Source organism: Merops nubicus, unplaced genomic scaffold (assembly GCF_000691845.1).
Source record: "Merops nubicus isolate BGI_N331 unplaced genomic scaffold, ASM69184v1 scaffold46656, whole genome shotgun sequence".
NCBI lineage: Eukaryota > Metazoa > Chordata > Aves > Coraciiformes > Meropidae > Merops > Merops nubicus.
Genome location: NW_008616466.1, coordinates 19077 through 33764, shown reverse-complemented (window position 1 = coordinate 33764; position 14688 = coordinate 19077). Strand labels below are relative to the sequence as shown.

Genomic DNA, 14688 nt, shown 5'->3' with positions numbered 1-14688 from the left:
CCCTTTGAAGAGGGATGGCGATCTGCATGAAGTCAAATTGTGGCATTATCAGTAATCAAATTAGCAGCTTCCTGAACAGCATTTAGGGCTCGTTCTTCTGACGTAACTGGCAGATACAGGGGAAAGTATTACAGTGCCTTTTAGTAATCTGTAAGACTTGTTCTTTACTTAGCAGGAAAGAAGTTTCTGGTTTGTGGAAAATACTTTTTTTTTTTTTTTTGGTCTGTGCTTAGTAGCAATGAGCAGGGAAACTACTCTTGACAAGTTTTGAACCTTGCCGTGGGTTTTTACGGGAATGTTTCACTAACAGGACATACCCTTTTCCCCTTGTGTAGGCGTTACACTAATAGCAATGTGATTGGAATAGTTGGCTGTTGCAATGTGCATGAATTTGGTTACCCAATCTGTCCTGTTTCTCCAACTGAGTGATTAAGAAAACATTGAATTGCTCTTCTGAATATCCCTTACTTAACTGGTAAATGTGGCTAAACTGAACTCTCTATGGGTGAATAAAATAAACGTGGTGTGTACAACTTGCACCTGTTCCTTTAAGTTAGTTCCTGGTGCAGCCAAGAGCGTGTGTTACTGTAGTGATGCTTCTAAAAGGTGTCCTGGCCTGACTGGAGGCAGCACTGCCCAGCACCCGGGCTCTCCCTGGGCATCCCTGTTCCTCAGCAGGGTCATCACACCGTGCTGGAGTCCTCATGTGGGTGGGAGCACATCCCCAGCTCCGGCGCTGCACTGCCTCTGCCCGGGGGCATAGGGCTGGCCAGGAACTGTTTTGTACTCCAGGCAGTGTGCACTGCTCGCCTGGCTCCCTGCCTGCTGTTGTTGCAGTGCCTCAAAAGCAGTGCCTGTACTTGAGGATTATAAACTGCTGTTGTGTGGGTGATGGGTGTGCAGTGCCTGAACAGAAGACATGAATGTGGCAGTACTTGGCTGGCAGCTCTCTTATTCCACCCTGCAAAAGCATTCAAAGTTCAAACCTTTGGGGGAAAGAAATTATTTTTCTGAGCAGCATCCTTCCCTTGCATGTAAAAGTTTTGAATCATTTGAAGCCTGAGGATATAAGATGATTATTCAGGCCTGCCTGCCACAGAAATAAAACGGATACCTTGCATCTTCAGAATCGACACCAGCCAAGAAAACCTAAAGAGGCAGACAGAGAAGTTGGGCACAGTGTGGCTTTTGAAAGAAGGATCAATGAAAAGCTGTTTCTGCAAGTATTGATGTCATCTGCAGTCATTTTGCAGTTGTGCCCCTTTAGATGAGGGGGCCAGGAACTCCAGGTCTTCAAACAGCTGGGACAGGAGCTGAGAAATAGGAAAAAGCAACAGCAGCAAGTGATGAAAATGTAGCTGGAAATCACAGGAAGGTGGAATCTGTTTGAATGATTTAAGGGGTAGACACATATGGTTCAAGAATCTGATGAAATATCTTTCTTACCAAAACCAAATACCTAGTGGAAGTGCTGTCAGCAGTAGATGATGTCAGGGATGTTATTGTATTTGCTATGGAAAAGCTTCTCAATATCTACTTTAAAAAAAAACAAAACCCAAATTATTTGCAATAAAAAAAGATAAATTGTGCTCAGGAATGGATTGGAAACATGGGTTTGCCTTGAGCCAGAGAACAATCTCTGTCCTGTGTTTGTAGGGGAGAAATTGGTCTCAGTGGGGTATCTGTTGTATTGAGAGGCTGGAGTTGTTAGAAGCTTGGAATAATGTAGAGATCATGCCACTGTTGTTATCCCAACTGATGTTCAGAATGGCTCTAACGAAATACCTGCTGTTAGCCAGAAAACATGTGCTCTCTTAAGTAGAATTACAACATTTCTCCAGTATTCTGCACTTTTTTTAATGTACCAATTGAAGAGTTGATACAGGAGACAGTTTTGAATGGTTGTGCTTGGGAAAAGCATGAACTTCCTTGTAGCAAAACCAGCCTATCAACAGGGTTGATTCAGAAAGTTCCAGAAAGATCAAGGAAGGTTAAAAATTACTGTTTGCCTGAATAGAAATGGTTGTTACTGGAAACCAGTTCCCTCAACTGAAATACTGCTTGGGCCAGCTGTTGAGGGCATCAGGTGCAGTGGAGTTATCCTGTAAGTCATGGGCTGAGGATGGCAAAGTGCAAGCAGTTGGATACTGTTAATGTTCTTCTGCTGACCTGTTGATAGTGCTGATTTAAGAATGTGCTTTTATACAACATAATTCATGGTATCGTAACGTGTTTAAAGGTAGGCAAATACTGGCTAATCAAGAATTTCCTTCCTTTCTGTGTTAACTTGTTAATCATGCTGTAAAATAAAAATTCTTGCTTGTTCAGTAAGCAGTAAAATCTTCTTTCAGGACATTTGGTGCATGCAAGTAAACTTCATCTGTTTCAGGTAATTAGCACTGCATTAGCACAACATGGCAACTGGTGTTTAAACACAAAGTAATTAACCGTACATTGTAAACACAGTGTGCTCAAGAGCTAACCAAAGCCATGAATTCATAGCTGATCAAAAATAACACACTAGAAATGTCGTGGGGGGAGCAGTTAATATTTTCTCCTGTGTTGCTAGATTATTGATACGTGGTTAGTGCCAAATGGGCCAGAAGAGAGAGAGTCAGACACTTCAAGCTGGTTCCAGTAGCACTGTGTGCAATTACAGCTCTTGCGTGGGCTTTTTGTTGGTTTTTCTTTGGTTTTGCTCTTCCTTAGTGTATAGTGGTGTACTGGCTCAATGACCTGGAAGGTGTGCAGGGTTTTTTGTAGTCTCAAATTCTGGTTTGGTAGCCTTGCAGTTTCACAGCTGGCACAAAATGTTAGAGATGTGTGATAGCTGATGGTCCAGCACTAGGGAAATGGATATAGGGTTGGATACATAACTTATCCAGTAGTATGGTTTTCCCTCTCCAAAATAAATTTGGGTTCATTTGTCTAAAAAATGGAACTGTGTCCATAGAAAGCATAGATTCTGTATGCTGGTGTTCCCAACTGGGCTAATCCAGCGGGGAAACGAAAGACCAAGTTTCGTACCAACTGTAACACCAAGTTATGTGTACATATGTCTGATAAATGCATATCTGAACTTCTGAATAACTGAGAGTTCTTACTGTTTGGGTAGATAACTACCTGTCCCACAGACATGGCAGGGAAGGTAGCAATCTGATGAGTCCTAAGTGGGCTGGAGGTACACCCCTGTCACTGAAAGTGAGTTCTCCATTTAATACTGCTACTTTGATACGTCAGATGGGTTTTGGGGAGGACAGGAGGAAGCAGTTCCAAGATAAAAGCTGAAACCAGAACCTGATCTTGGAGCAGAATTTTGTCTCTTAATCAGTTTGCCAGAAAAAAAGGTTAGGTGTCAAGTGAAAGCATGACTAGGGCCTGAAAGCTTCTTCTGGTTCTTTGGACCCAAGCCGGCTCCCTGACGTATGCAGCAGAATTGGGACTGAAAACAAATTTAAATTTCTGGAGGCTTTGCATGAAGCAGGAGAGAGTCCAGCTCCTTCTTTGCAGCCTGACTGGTAAGTGTGCAAATGCTGGAGGAAACAAAGAATAAACTAGTCAGCAATTCAAGAGCCATAAAATGGACAACTACAGTGCGTAGTAAGCTGTGGACAGATATTTGCTTCTGATCCAACGTTACTAGATAAGCTGGGTAACAAAGATCTGCTGTTTAAAAATATTTACCCAGCTCATTTTACTGACAGGCTAATGGAGCTGTTCATGTAAACATCTTTTAACAAGTACAAAGGGCTACAACCTTTAGTGGGAAGATGATAACTGAACAGGTGGCACTGGCCTGCTGGATAATAGAGCCTGGTACCACAACTGCTGGTGAAGTGCACACTGCTTCCCCACCACATAATCATTCTTCTGAGCTGCTCCTTAAACGTCAGCAAAGGCATTTTGTTAGTTCAGCTTGGCGGTTTGATTACAGTGCTCCTGAAAAATAATTCAGTTATTGAACTGGTAGACTTGCTGTCTTGACAAGGAAGGTGAAGTGCTGCCTCACAGCCAGAAAGGCACAGCTGCTGTTCTAAGTCTGATCCATCTTAGTGGATGGTCACTAGTGGCTCTGCAAAAACTGGAATGACAAAGACTACATAGAATCGTTGAATTGTTCAGGTTGGAAAAGATCCTTAAGATCATTGAGCCCAATCATAAAGCATGATAAAACACATGATGAAATAAAACTTAAATTTCTACTTCCTATAGACCAGTTCAAACAGGTATGCAAGAGAAGCTGCTGTCCTACACATGGAGACTTCCACGTGTTTCTGACCTTACTTTGAGTTTCAGATTTGCTTTATTTAAAAGAAAATATTTATTGTTACATGTAGAAGGAACTGAGATTTAGGAGTGAAGAATTTCAGTCTGCTGTGGTAGAATGAGGCATCTGGAACTCAGAAGTGCTTCTAGTGGGGAAAATAGGAAGGTTGTGCATTGAAAATGAACTATAATTTCAGAACACTTCCTAATATTGCCGTTCATCTACGTATCAATATGTATATTTTTGTTGTTGTAGCTTTTTTTTGTTTGTTTTTTCTACCTAAAATTGTGTCATGTTCTTCCTCCAAGATCATCTAAGATGGTCTAGAAGGGTCTGATAACGCTCTCCATTCTTGTCCATGATTGTCAATTGTTATGAATATATTTTTCTCCTTGTCTTTCTTTGACTCTATTTTTTCATTCAGTGATACTAAGAATGAGGTAGTTAAGCAGATGTGAAGGGGATATTGGCTAAAATATAGGTGTGTTTTATTCAGTGAAATAAGTCTGCAGTCAATTTCTATAGTAATGGTCCATAAGTTGACTAGACAGCTTTAAATCCACTGAGTTGAAGCAGGTCCAGTGTTTTAATTGTCAAATGACTGACCTCTTGCCTATAACCTGCCCCTTGTGTTTGGCTTAATGCTTGAAAATAAAGATGTTTGAGAAGGAGAAAAAATGCATTTAACAGAGTATTACATTTTCTTCCCAGACTCTGACACATCTCTGGGACCTGCAATGACAAGTCGGAACAGTAGCCATGCAGAGAAAACTGGTGGAATGTCCTCAAAGCAGTCGGCACCTAAAGTGCAGGTCCAACGATCTGTCTCCCGAGAAAACATCACTATTCATTTCTCTGCATTTGGGAAGGAGGAAGAAGAGGAGGAAGAGGAGTTTAAGGAATTTCTTGATGAGGAACTAGATGACCAAAGCATTGTAACAGCACTTGAAGCCAAGGAAGACCTCTGCTTTGAGCATACTGGCCATGATTTTTCTGGTCCAGCTACCTCGCTTAACATGGCCATCTCTGCACCACTGCTGTCCTCATCGCCTGCAGTTCTGCCAACTGAAGAGACTGTGAAGCTGTTGGATTCTCCTTCCACGTCCCAAGTACTCAGTACAGTGCCACTAGTCCTGTCTCCATCGTCACACTCGTGCGATACTGTTAGCTTATCAGGTGCACCACCACCTGTTGAACAGAAATCCAGCCTCTCATCTTCCCCATCCTCATCCCCTTCCAGATCAGTTGCCTGCTCTAGTGGATCATCCACAGTTTCTAGTTCAAAGCCTTTTAAGGGTTTAGTCAAGTCCCTTTCAACAGATGTGGAACCAAAAGAACCCACCCCACCGCTGCGACATAGACAGTTAATGAAAACCTTAGTGAAGTCTCTGTCGACAGACACTTCTAAACAAGAATCTGAAGCTGTGTCTTACAGGCCACCTGACTCGAAGCTGAACTTACATCTGTTCAAACAGTTCACTCAACCTCGAGCTACAGGTGGTGATTCTAAAACTGCCCCCTCATCTCCATTAACATCTCCCTCTGACACTCGTTCCTTTTTTAAAGTACCTGAAATGGAGGCTAAAATTGAAGATACTAAAAGACGCCTTTCTGAAGTAATCTATGAGCCTTTTCAGCTGCTCAGCAAAATAATGGGTGATGAAAGTAGTAGCCACAGGCCCAAAGCCTTATCTTCAAGTGCTTCAGAACTCTCAAACCTTTCCAGTTTGAATGGCCACTTGGAAAGCAATAACAACTACAGCATTAAGGAGGAAGAATGTGATTCTGAAGGGGATTTCTATGGAAGTGACTCTAACCTGAGTAAAAATGATCAGTCAAAAGTGGCTGAAGAACATGCAGGAGAGACAGAGACCAAAAGCTCTCAGTCCGCAAGCACAAAGGATGTGAGTTCAAAAACTTCACTTGTACTTGAAAAATGTTCATTGTCTGTACTAGCAAGCAGAGAGGATGAGGAGTTCTGTGAACTATATGCTGAAGATTTTTCCTTGCTAGAGGATGAAGGCAAACCTGATAAACCTACTGAAACTTTGCTTGATACAGAGATGACTGAGGAAAATGGTACTATGCTCAGTAGTGAAGATGAAAATGCCCCATATGTGCAAGAGCCTAAAATACCAGTGAAAACTTTATGCTTTCTAACACTGTTAGTTTATGCCTATTTTATTGTCCCTCTCCCTGGCTACTTAAGTGGACTCTTATTTGGAATGGCCCTTGGATTTATGATAGCTGTCTGTGTGATTTGGCTTCTTACTCCACGTAGTAATGAATATACCAGGTTGCGTAACAGCATGAAGAGGCGATGGAGGACGAGAGCTCTGGACATCAAGGAACCTGAAATACTGAAGGTGAGGCCATGGCATTTTCTGTGTATACTTGTGTACATTATTTTGGATAGAGTATGTAAGACTTCAGTGTCCTTAAGGATTAGTAGAAAAACAGAATTGCTTCAGAAGTAAAAGGGCAAACGGTTTTGCTGGTGGATTTGAAATAATCCAGCTGAACTCCTGAGAGCAAGTAGTGTCAGAGTTTGGTGTGTAAAATAACATTTATGCTTGAAGCTGCATCTTGTGAGATATATTTTGTTTCTGGGGTATTTTACTGTGTAGGTAGTAATTTGTCTTGTCTGTTCAGTCTAAGCAGATGCAAAAGCATTGTGCTCGAGCAGAGCCTAGGTTGTTAGAGAAGAGAGCATATGGATTCTCCTCAAACATTAGCTGCCTAGGATGGGAGGAGGAATGAGTGATGAGAGGAACACACAGGTTATGATGTCTGGTTCTGTGTGCTGCTATCATGAGTATTGTACTGTATAATATGGGCTACAGTTCAGTAAAAAGTGTGCCTGAGAACTGGATTTTAAATCAAGCTTGTAGAAAATTTACCCTCCCTCCTCTTTGCTCTTCCCCATCTCCACTTGTTCAGATACCATGCTTGCTGTGGCTTCATACATCTGGCACATTGCTGTCTGTCCAGTTGTGGGCCATACAACCAGTCAGTTACTTCAGTGGCTTTGTGCTTCTTCCTTGTCGCTGTCCTGCCTCTCCTGTTCTCTATCTGTGATGAATTAAAATAATATTTTCCCAATTGCAGAATTTTGAACAGAAAGGCATCTGCTAGGTTCTGACATGCACTGGAAGTGTTTTGGAAAAATAGTGGTACAACCTTCCCTTGATGTCACTTGCTCTATGAGAGCATTTGTGAATGTTTTCTTGTATTCATGTAAATATTAGATCCATCCTGAACTTTCTGAAGGTGCATTTCCAGTTGTGCAACAACACAAAGGTGGTGTGAATTTAAATTCCTACAGTATTGGCTATATGCTGTAGAATCTATAGTGCTCTGATAGAGATATAGATCTTGTGTATCTCTAGGTAACTGAACAGTTAGGGAAGTGGTGTATAAAAGCCAACTTTTCCTGAATACAAGCAGCAATTGCATGCCTGGCCCTGATGCTGCCGTGGTGTCCCCTGCTTTTATGGAATGTTGTGGGTGGTGCTCTGCTTTTGCTGTTGTGAATGCAGCCTGAACAGTCCTGACTGCTTTACCTGCTGTTCACATGTACAAGCCTTCACAGACTTTAAGTTCTGTTCTTGCTAATTGGGTGCTGAGAAATTTACCTTGATACTTGAAAGCTGGTAGAGATCCTGATCCTCATTGTTGGCTGGTGTTAAGATGGCTCTTTGAGGTGTCAGCTGTTATTTAGGAACCTTTGAATTATAATTTATTGCTTTTATCCAGGAGATGCATTTTATGAGAATGGCTGTAGGCAAGAAATAAACTGTGCAGAGGAGTCTGTATGAATGTGGATTGTTTTGTATGACCTGAGAAGTATTTCTTGCACTCATTAACATTGTCCCTAATAGTAAAGCTGTATAAAAGGGTCTTTTAATGCTTCAGTTCAGAAACCAGCTCAGTGCCCATACTGTAGTGGAACGTAACGTAATGGGATTTGGCAGATTGCAAGTTATTATTCCCCCCTCATACAATGGTTTACTATTTGCCTCAGTACAGTTTAGATCCTCTGAAAAATGAGATGAAGTTTTAATCTGTAACAAAACTCACATGAATATAAGAAAATCAGACTTGATGCTCTTGCATAAAAACGTTCTCCTCGGGTCTCATTGGTCTTGTATTCTGGCCTGAGCTGCTGTCATGCCATTGTGGTTATGATAAAGGCTATGAGTAACTTCCCTTTATGGTGCTCTAGGAGTTGGGATTCTGCCAAACTGCTGTTAAGCTATTTTTATACAAGTACGTGTGCGTTCTCTGCCATGTAAATAGTGTCTGAGGAGTTGGCATTTCCCTGGTTTCAGGAACTACTTGAAAATTCTCTTGAGCTACTACTAAGATACCTGAACATTGATATTGCGTCTCCCAAAATTGTTCCTTTGCAGTGTGAAAGAATCAAACACGGTTATGCTGGTTAGTGTGTGCTTCTGTAGATTGTGTAGATCTTTCACTCAAATGTCTTTGGTATTGGAGGGAGAACCTCCCCACCTCCCCAGCCAGAAACTGCACACAATCCCCACCATTTTCAGTGTATGTTTTCTTATCTTCTTACTCCCTTAGCCTTTGGTTCTCTGGCTTCCTTTTCCTTTTTTGTTTCTCTACTCACTTTTTTTTTTTTCTTTAATGCATTAGTGTTTTCTAACTTCCTTATTGGCCTTCTCAAGTGTGAATTCCCTTGAGTTTTGCTGGCTGATACAAAAGGTTTTGAGTAACAGCTAAAATGGAAATGATGAATTCACCCTCTCCATTAGAAAGGACTTTTATGAGAAGACACTGTTGGCAGTGCCTGCTGCAGAAGTGAAGCTTTTTGAACCACAGCTGTAGGAAAAGAGGAGGCTTTTTACCAGCATGCTGTTCCAGAATTCACCCGGGCAATTTCAGGTGTGGTAGTGGCCTCTGGCAGAGAAATGTATTTTTTAGTTAAGGTGATGGTTACTTCTGCCCTCCTTAGACCTTTTTCATGTCCTTAGATTCCCTCTTAGTAACAGCTGAAGAAACTGCATTATACTTTTCTTATTTATCCAGCAAAATACTATTGAAGTATTATAAAATAGTGGTAATGAGAAAGATATTAATACAATTAGCATGATTTAAGTGGTCAACAGTCTTTCAAGAATTTCAGTGCTGAAGCATTCAATTGTATTATTTAATGATCATGGATATTAATCAGTCTGTTAATAGGACTAAGAAACTTGGGAGGCAGTTTTAATCCAGATTTGGGCTTGTATTGTGAAGTTTACCTGCTGATTCTTTTTTTTAATGTATTTGAAAATCTCGCAGAAGTAATGATTGTGCAGATCATTACCTGCAGACCTGATCTGTGCCCACAGCCCTGTGGGTCCTTTGTAAGCATCTTTTGCAGTTCCCCCAACCTTCCCTCTCAGGTTAAGATATAATATGCCTGAGATCTTAAACTAAATAATGTTTAAAAGTTGATACTCTGGAGGGCCTGGCTCTGCAGTTCTTTACTGAGATGAATTATTCTGTTGAACTGCAGTTCGAATAAAAGTTTGCAGCCTGGAGTCCTGAAGAACTAAACCAGGGTGAGCCTTTTAAAGCTGTGGTGGAGGTGGTGTGCTGCACTCCCAGAGCCAGTTCAGCCTCTGGCTAACAAGCAGGCTGGCTCCTGCTGGCATGTGGGGGGAAGGTTTGAATATATCTGTGACCTTTGCCATGCTGCCCAGTATTCGCACTGGATACTTCTTCAGGTTAGTTACCAGGCTGGTGGTGAGGCACTTTCTCCTGATTTCAGCTGTGGATTCAGAGCAACTGCTGACCTTTATAAATGGAGATCACAGGATCAGTGTAAATGGCAAGCAGCTGCAGAGGAGCATATGACTATGGTCATTGTCCTCCCTGAATTACTAAATTTCTTATTTTAACAACTTTGCTAGTATGAAAAAGACCCATCATACAGTCACTTTGCCCCTACACAAGGAAATCCATTGTTGTTTGGGAAAATTCATCTGTCCCTAGCATGTTATGGTAACATAACTTCTCTGTTTAGATGCATTGCAAAATGGTTTCTGTAGGCTGTGAATCTTTTGTTCCAATTTGTTTTTGCACATAGAGGGATGGAGGTATTTCTGCTGCAATTGTTCTTAAAATACAGAACTTTGAAGTTAATTTTGGGGGTTCTTGGATAACATAAAAAATTGGTTTTATGCTAGATGAAACAATTTACAAAAGTGAGACTTGCTCAAATGAGAAGGCAGATTGTGTCGTTTCCCCCTTTAACCCTGTTGAATATATGGGATTCCTGTGCAGTTCCTGCAGCTGGCATACGTGCATTTTCAGATTCCTTAAGAGTGTGAAGAGTCATCATTTGGTGAAATACTAACATTTCACTGTCAGCCATGCAGTGTTTCTCTGTGTTACAAAATAACTTGCAAATGGAGTGCAAAAAGGAAACAGTGCATCCTTATAAATGAGGAAACTAAAAATTAGTGTAGGAGGAGGGTTTGTAGCAATGCAGTATGGCATCTCTTTCATTCTGCCTGTTGGCTAGGTACAGTTTGAAACAAACCCCCAAATATTTTAATTTAAACTTCTATATATTTTGGTTTTTTTGGCTATGCCTCATATGTGAAGCAGCCAATATCTTCCTTGTATGGAAATCACTAATTAGGCTGCTGTTTCAGGCAGTAAATGTATTTATGTTCTCTTAGCTCTAGATTTTGTGTGTTTGGTACCTTAGGCAGCCAGAAATAGTTGTTAGAAGTCTTGGACGGTTCTTCAGTTGCTGATGACCTGATGGTTGTGCTGTGGGGAAGCAGTGTTGCACTTCTGTTGGCTTTGTTATATGCAGGGGAGGAGGCAGCAGGACAGGGTTTGAGTCTTTCTGCTGCTGGGAAGACTGGAGCAATCTTCAAAAGGACCACTCCTCTGCTGCTTAGTTGTGTGGGGCAAGGAAATCTTCTGGCAGAAAGGCTGGTACTGGCACTATCCCAGAAGAACCGGGGTACAAAGGGTGCTGGTCTAGTGCTAGTCAAGAGAATGATGTGTAAATCACTCCCTGTTTTCATCACTGCATGTCCTCAGCTCATCTCAAATGCTGGTGTCACGAAATACCAATGCTGGTATCACAAAATTCCAGCCAGTTTCATCTCGAGCAGGACATTAAAGAAACTTCATGTGTACACTGACCTTCCTTCTGCACAAACCCAAAGGTTTCCAACTGAAAATAACACCATAGCTTATTACAGTTATAAAAACAGCATCTGTGGTTAAACTTCATAGAAAGATCCACTCTTCACATATCCCTTTCTCATTGTGCCAGCGTGTGTGGTCTTCAGCTGGACTTCCTTACAGGAGAGGGGGATAAACTTTTGAGGCAGCAAATTCTGGTCTGTATGTTTGCCTGGCTGCAGGCTCCAGACTTCAGCGTCTGAGCTAGAAATAGCTCAGAGATGTGATCCAAGGGGCAGGTGGGAGTCTCTCCAAAGATCTGTGGGCCATATGGATATTCCAGTTCTGCACAGAGTGAATGGCTCACAGTGGCTTTAGGCAACTCGCGTGCTGTCCTTGTGCTTCAGTAAGTCCATCTGGAGTTCCTGGCTGAAAGTGAATTGCTGTCTGCTCAAAGATGTCTTGGCTTAATAATTTCTAGGAAGGAAATGGGATGAGCTCAAACAAACGTCAACCCTGCTGTGCAGAACCTTGATGGCTTATAGGAAACTCTTCTTCAAGCACTGTATTTCCTATATAGTAGTTGTATATAACCCAGTCTAGGGAAAAACCCAAGCACAATGCTTCTTCACAGGGCCTGTGTTGGTATGGGTATTTCTGTTAATAAAAGAAGTAGTCTGCTTTGGAGCTGACAAAGATGAGTGACTTAATCTTTCCTGAACATAAAAGAAATGCTAATTTATGTAGGTTTTTCAGGGTTTATAGTGAAAATGGAGCTAGATGTTGGAATGAGCAAGACATAGGTATCACTGTTACTATGGCACCTAAGAAAGTGTATGCTGTCTACTTTGAGAAATTATATGGCACTGAAGTAAATGAGCATTAAAATAAATTCTACATTTCTGTATGTGGGTGGAGACTTCTGTAATAAATTAAAACAATTCAGTAATTTCTGGGATGTTTTACATAAGACAGTTACAACTACTTTGTTTTGAGAGTGCTAGAGATGCTCGTTGAGCTCTCCCCACTTCCCAGCAGCAGATGCTCTCCCCCTCACTATGCTCACCAAGGTATTAGTAGAGATGTCATTTTACTTTGTGCTCTTGGGTGTGACTGTTTAAGTCTATCTGCTTTGCTTTCTGTTGACATTAATGAATACTGACTATGCCAGATTGAGGTTTTGATGTGCACATAGAAGCAATTATCAAAGTATGTTGTAGGGCAGGTTAATAGAAGGAAAACTCGTCGTCCTTGAATGAGTATTCTGGCTTGTCTTCTGCCCCATTTACCATCCTGCTTTTTCTGTACACAGATGGTGGAGACTCAGTAACATCACCTCCATGGTTAGAGTCAGCACTTAAAAACTTGTTACAGCAGGGCTCGTTGGTTTGTTTTCTGTTTCTTTCACTGCACAGAAACAAGTGAAATGTAATCCTCACGTGTATGACTCCTGTGTTGTATCTGAGCAGTTACACAGTGTGTTAAATTATGTTGGTGTATTAAAACAAACTCCACTGTGGTCTTCCACTCAGCCCTTAATTGTTGGTGATTAAACTGTCAGTGCTGTCGATAAGCAGACAGACTGTTCTGCCTTGGCTGTTGGTGATGGAAATGCCCATGCTGTGGGGCTCTGCAGCATGCCCTTACTGGCTGCCTTGTGGCTCTTCCCAGCAAGCCTGCAGCTGCAGACCGTGCAGCCTTTCGTGAAGATGAGGTGGGAGGGCACTGCACTATATATACAAAATGATTTAGTCAGAAAAAAAACAAATTGTGTGCTTGAGACACAGCCCTCAACTCATGCCTTGTTAGTTTGGTAGCACCTCATGTAGGGCATTTCCTGCTTTGTTATATTTGTGTAATAACTGAAATAACTTTAGCAAAAGCTTGGATAATTATTTAAAACTTCTATGTGCATGTTGTAGTTGTTTTTCCAGCAGCAGCTTAAAAGTCTGTTAATAAGTGGTTTGGGTTTGTTTTGTTTTTTTTCCTCTAGGGATGGATGAATGAAATTCATAATTATGATCCAGAAACCTACCATGCTACCTTGACTCACTCTGTCTATGTGCGGCTTGAAGGAAGCACCTTACGACTTTCAAAACCCAATAAAAATATTTCTAGAAGGGCTGTGTACAATGAGCCAAAGCCTGAAGTCACGTATGTCAGCCAGAAAATTTATGAACTTACAGAGAGCAAGGTGAGTGTGCCTTATAGCTGATTTTAACAAAGAACACTGGGAAAGTTTTTTAAAAATTCTGGTGTTTTTTTCACACTTATATTTTCAAGTCCTGTTATTATAAAAACAAAGCTGTTGTCGTGACTACCTTGCAAAAGATTGTGCTGGGGAGGAAGATTGAGCAGGATTTAGATAACTTGCATATTTACACAGTCAGGGAAAAGCATGATTTTCCTCTCTCAGTTCAGAGCAGAAGAACACATGGGAGTTCAGAGAATTGTTCCATGTATTAAGCTACTGCGTGACTGCTCTGAAGCTTGCACCAAAATGCATAATCTTTGTTGGTTGTATCTATCCCAAGGCAGTTCAGACAACATTTACATTTCATGTGAAAGGTACATTGTATGTGGATGTAAAAGAGGAGAACAAGAGGTAACTGAATGTGACCCACTGCCTGGGGAGGGAGATGAAGAACTCTTCCAACTGCAAAAATCCTTAAGAATAATGCTGGGACACTTCTCCTACATGCTACTTGCCTCCCTCAAATATACAAAGAGTTGCCACATGAAGTTGATTCTATTGCCATTGTATTATTTAATATGTCAGTACCTCATTATTAAAAGAATGGGTGATTTTTAATGTGCTGCCTCAATAGAGGGCCTTGGTGGTAAGAATGTAGGAGAAAACGGCTTCAGTTGGCTGTGGGAACTAGAGGGAGAAAGAGACCAAGGCAACTGAGGAAAACCTCCCTTCATCTCACTGAGTTTGGAAAGGATCTTGCTGTCAGCTCTGCTTTGCATTACAGGCAGACAATGAAAAAAAAATAAAAGGCAAAAACTTAGATCCCTGCCTATTGCAGGTTTGTTTTGCTGTAATGAAGACAAGCAAAGCTATCACATGCCGTAAGAGCACTTGACTGACAGGCATTCCCTGTGGTATCTCAGAAAAATTTTCAGTACTCCCTTACCCCCTCAACCCAGCCCCAGTTGTTTATAGAAATGCCAAGTGCCCTGACTGTAATAAGCAAATCCTGGCTCTTCTCCAAGGCATTTACCCATAGTTTTCACAGAGCACTGTAAGTTCAGGCCCTAGA

The 14688-nt window shown here is 41.4% G+C and overlaps 1 protein-coding gene across 2 annotated transcripts in view; it reads left to right on the top strand.

Moving 5' to 3' along the window:
- Positions 1–4983: 4983 nt before the first annotated feature.
- Positions 4984–14688, top strand: part of TEX2 (testis expressed 2) — a 26759-nt gene continuing 17054 nt past the window's right edge. The window contains exons 1-2 of one of the 2 annotated variants that reach the window (XM_008942830.1): positions 4984–6633; positions 13416–13616. In XM_008942830.1, coding sequence (XP_008941078.1) covers positions 5005–6633; positions 13416–13616 — 1830 coding nt within the window. In that variant the 5' untranslated portion in view covers positions 4984–5004. The remainder of the gene's footprint in view (positions 6634–13415; positions 13617–14688) is intronic. The other variant, XM_008942829.1, reaches the window with a different exon arrangement.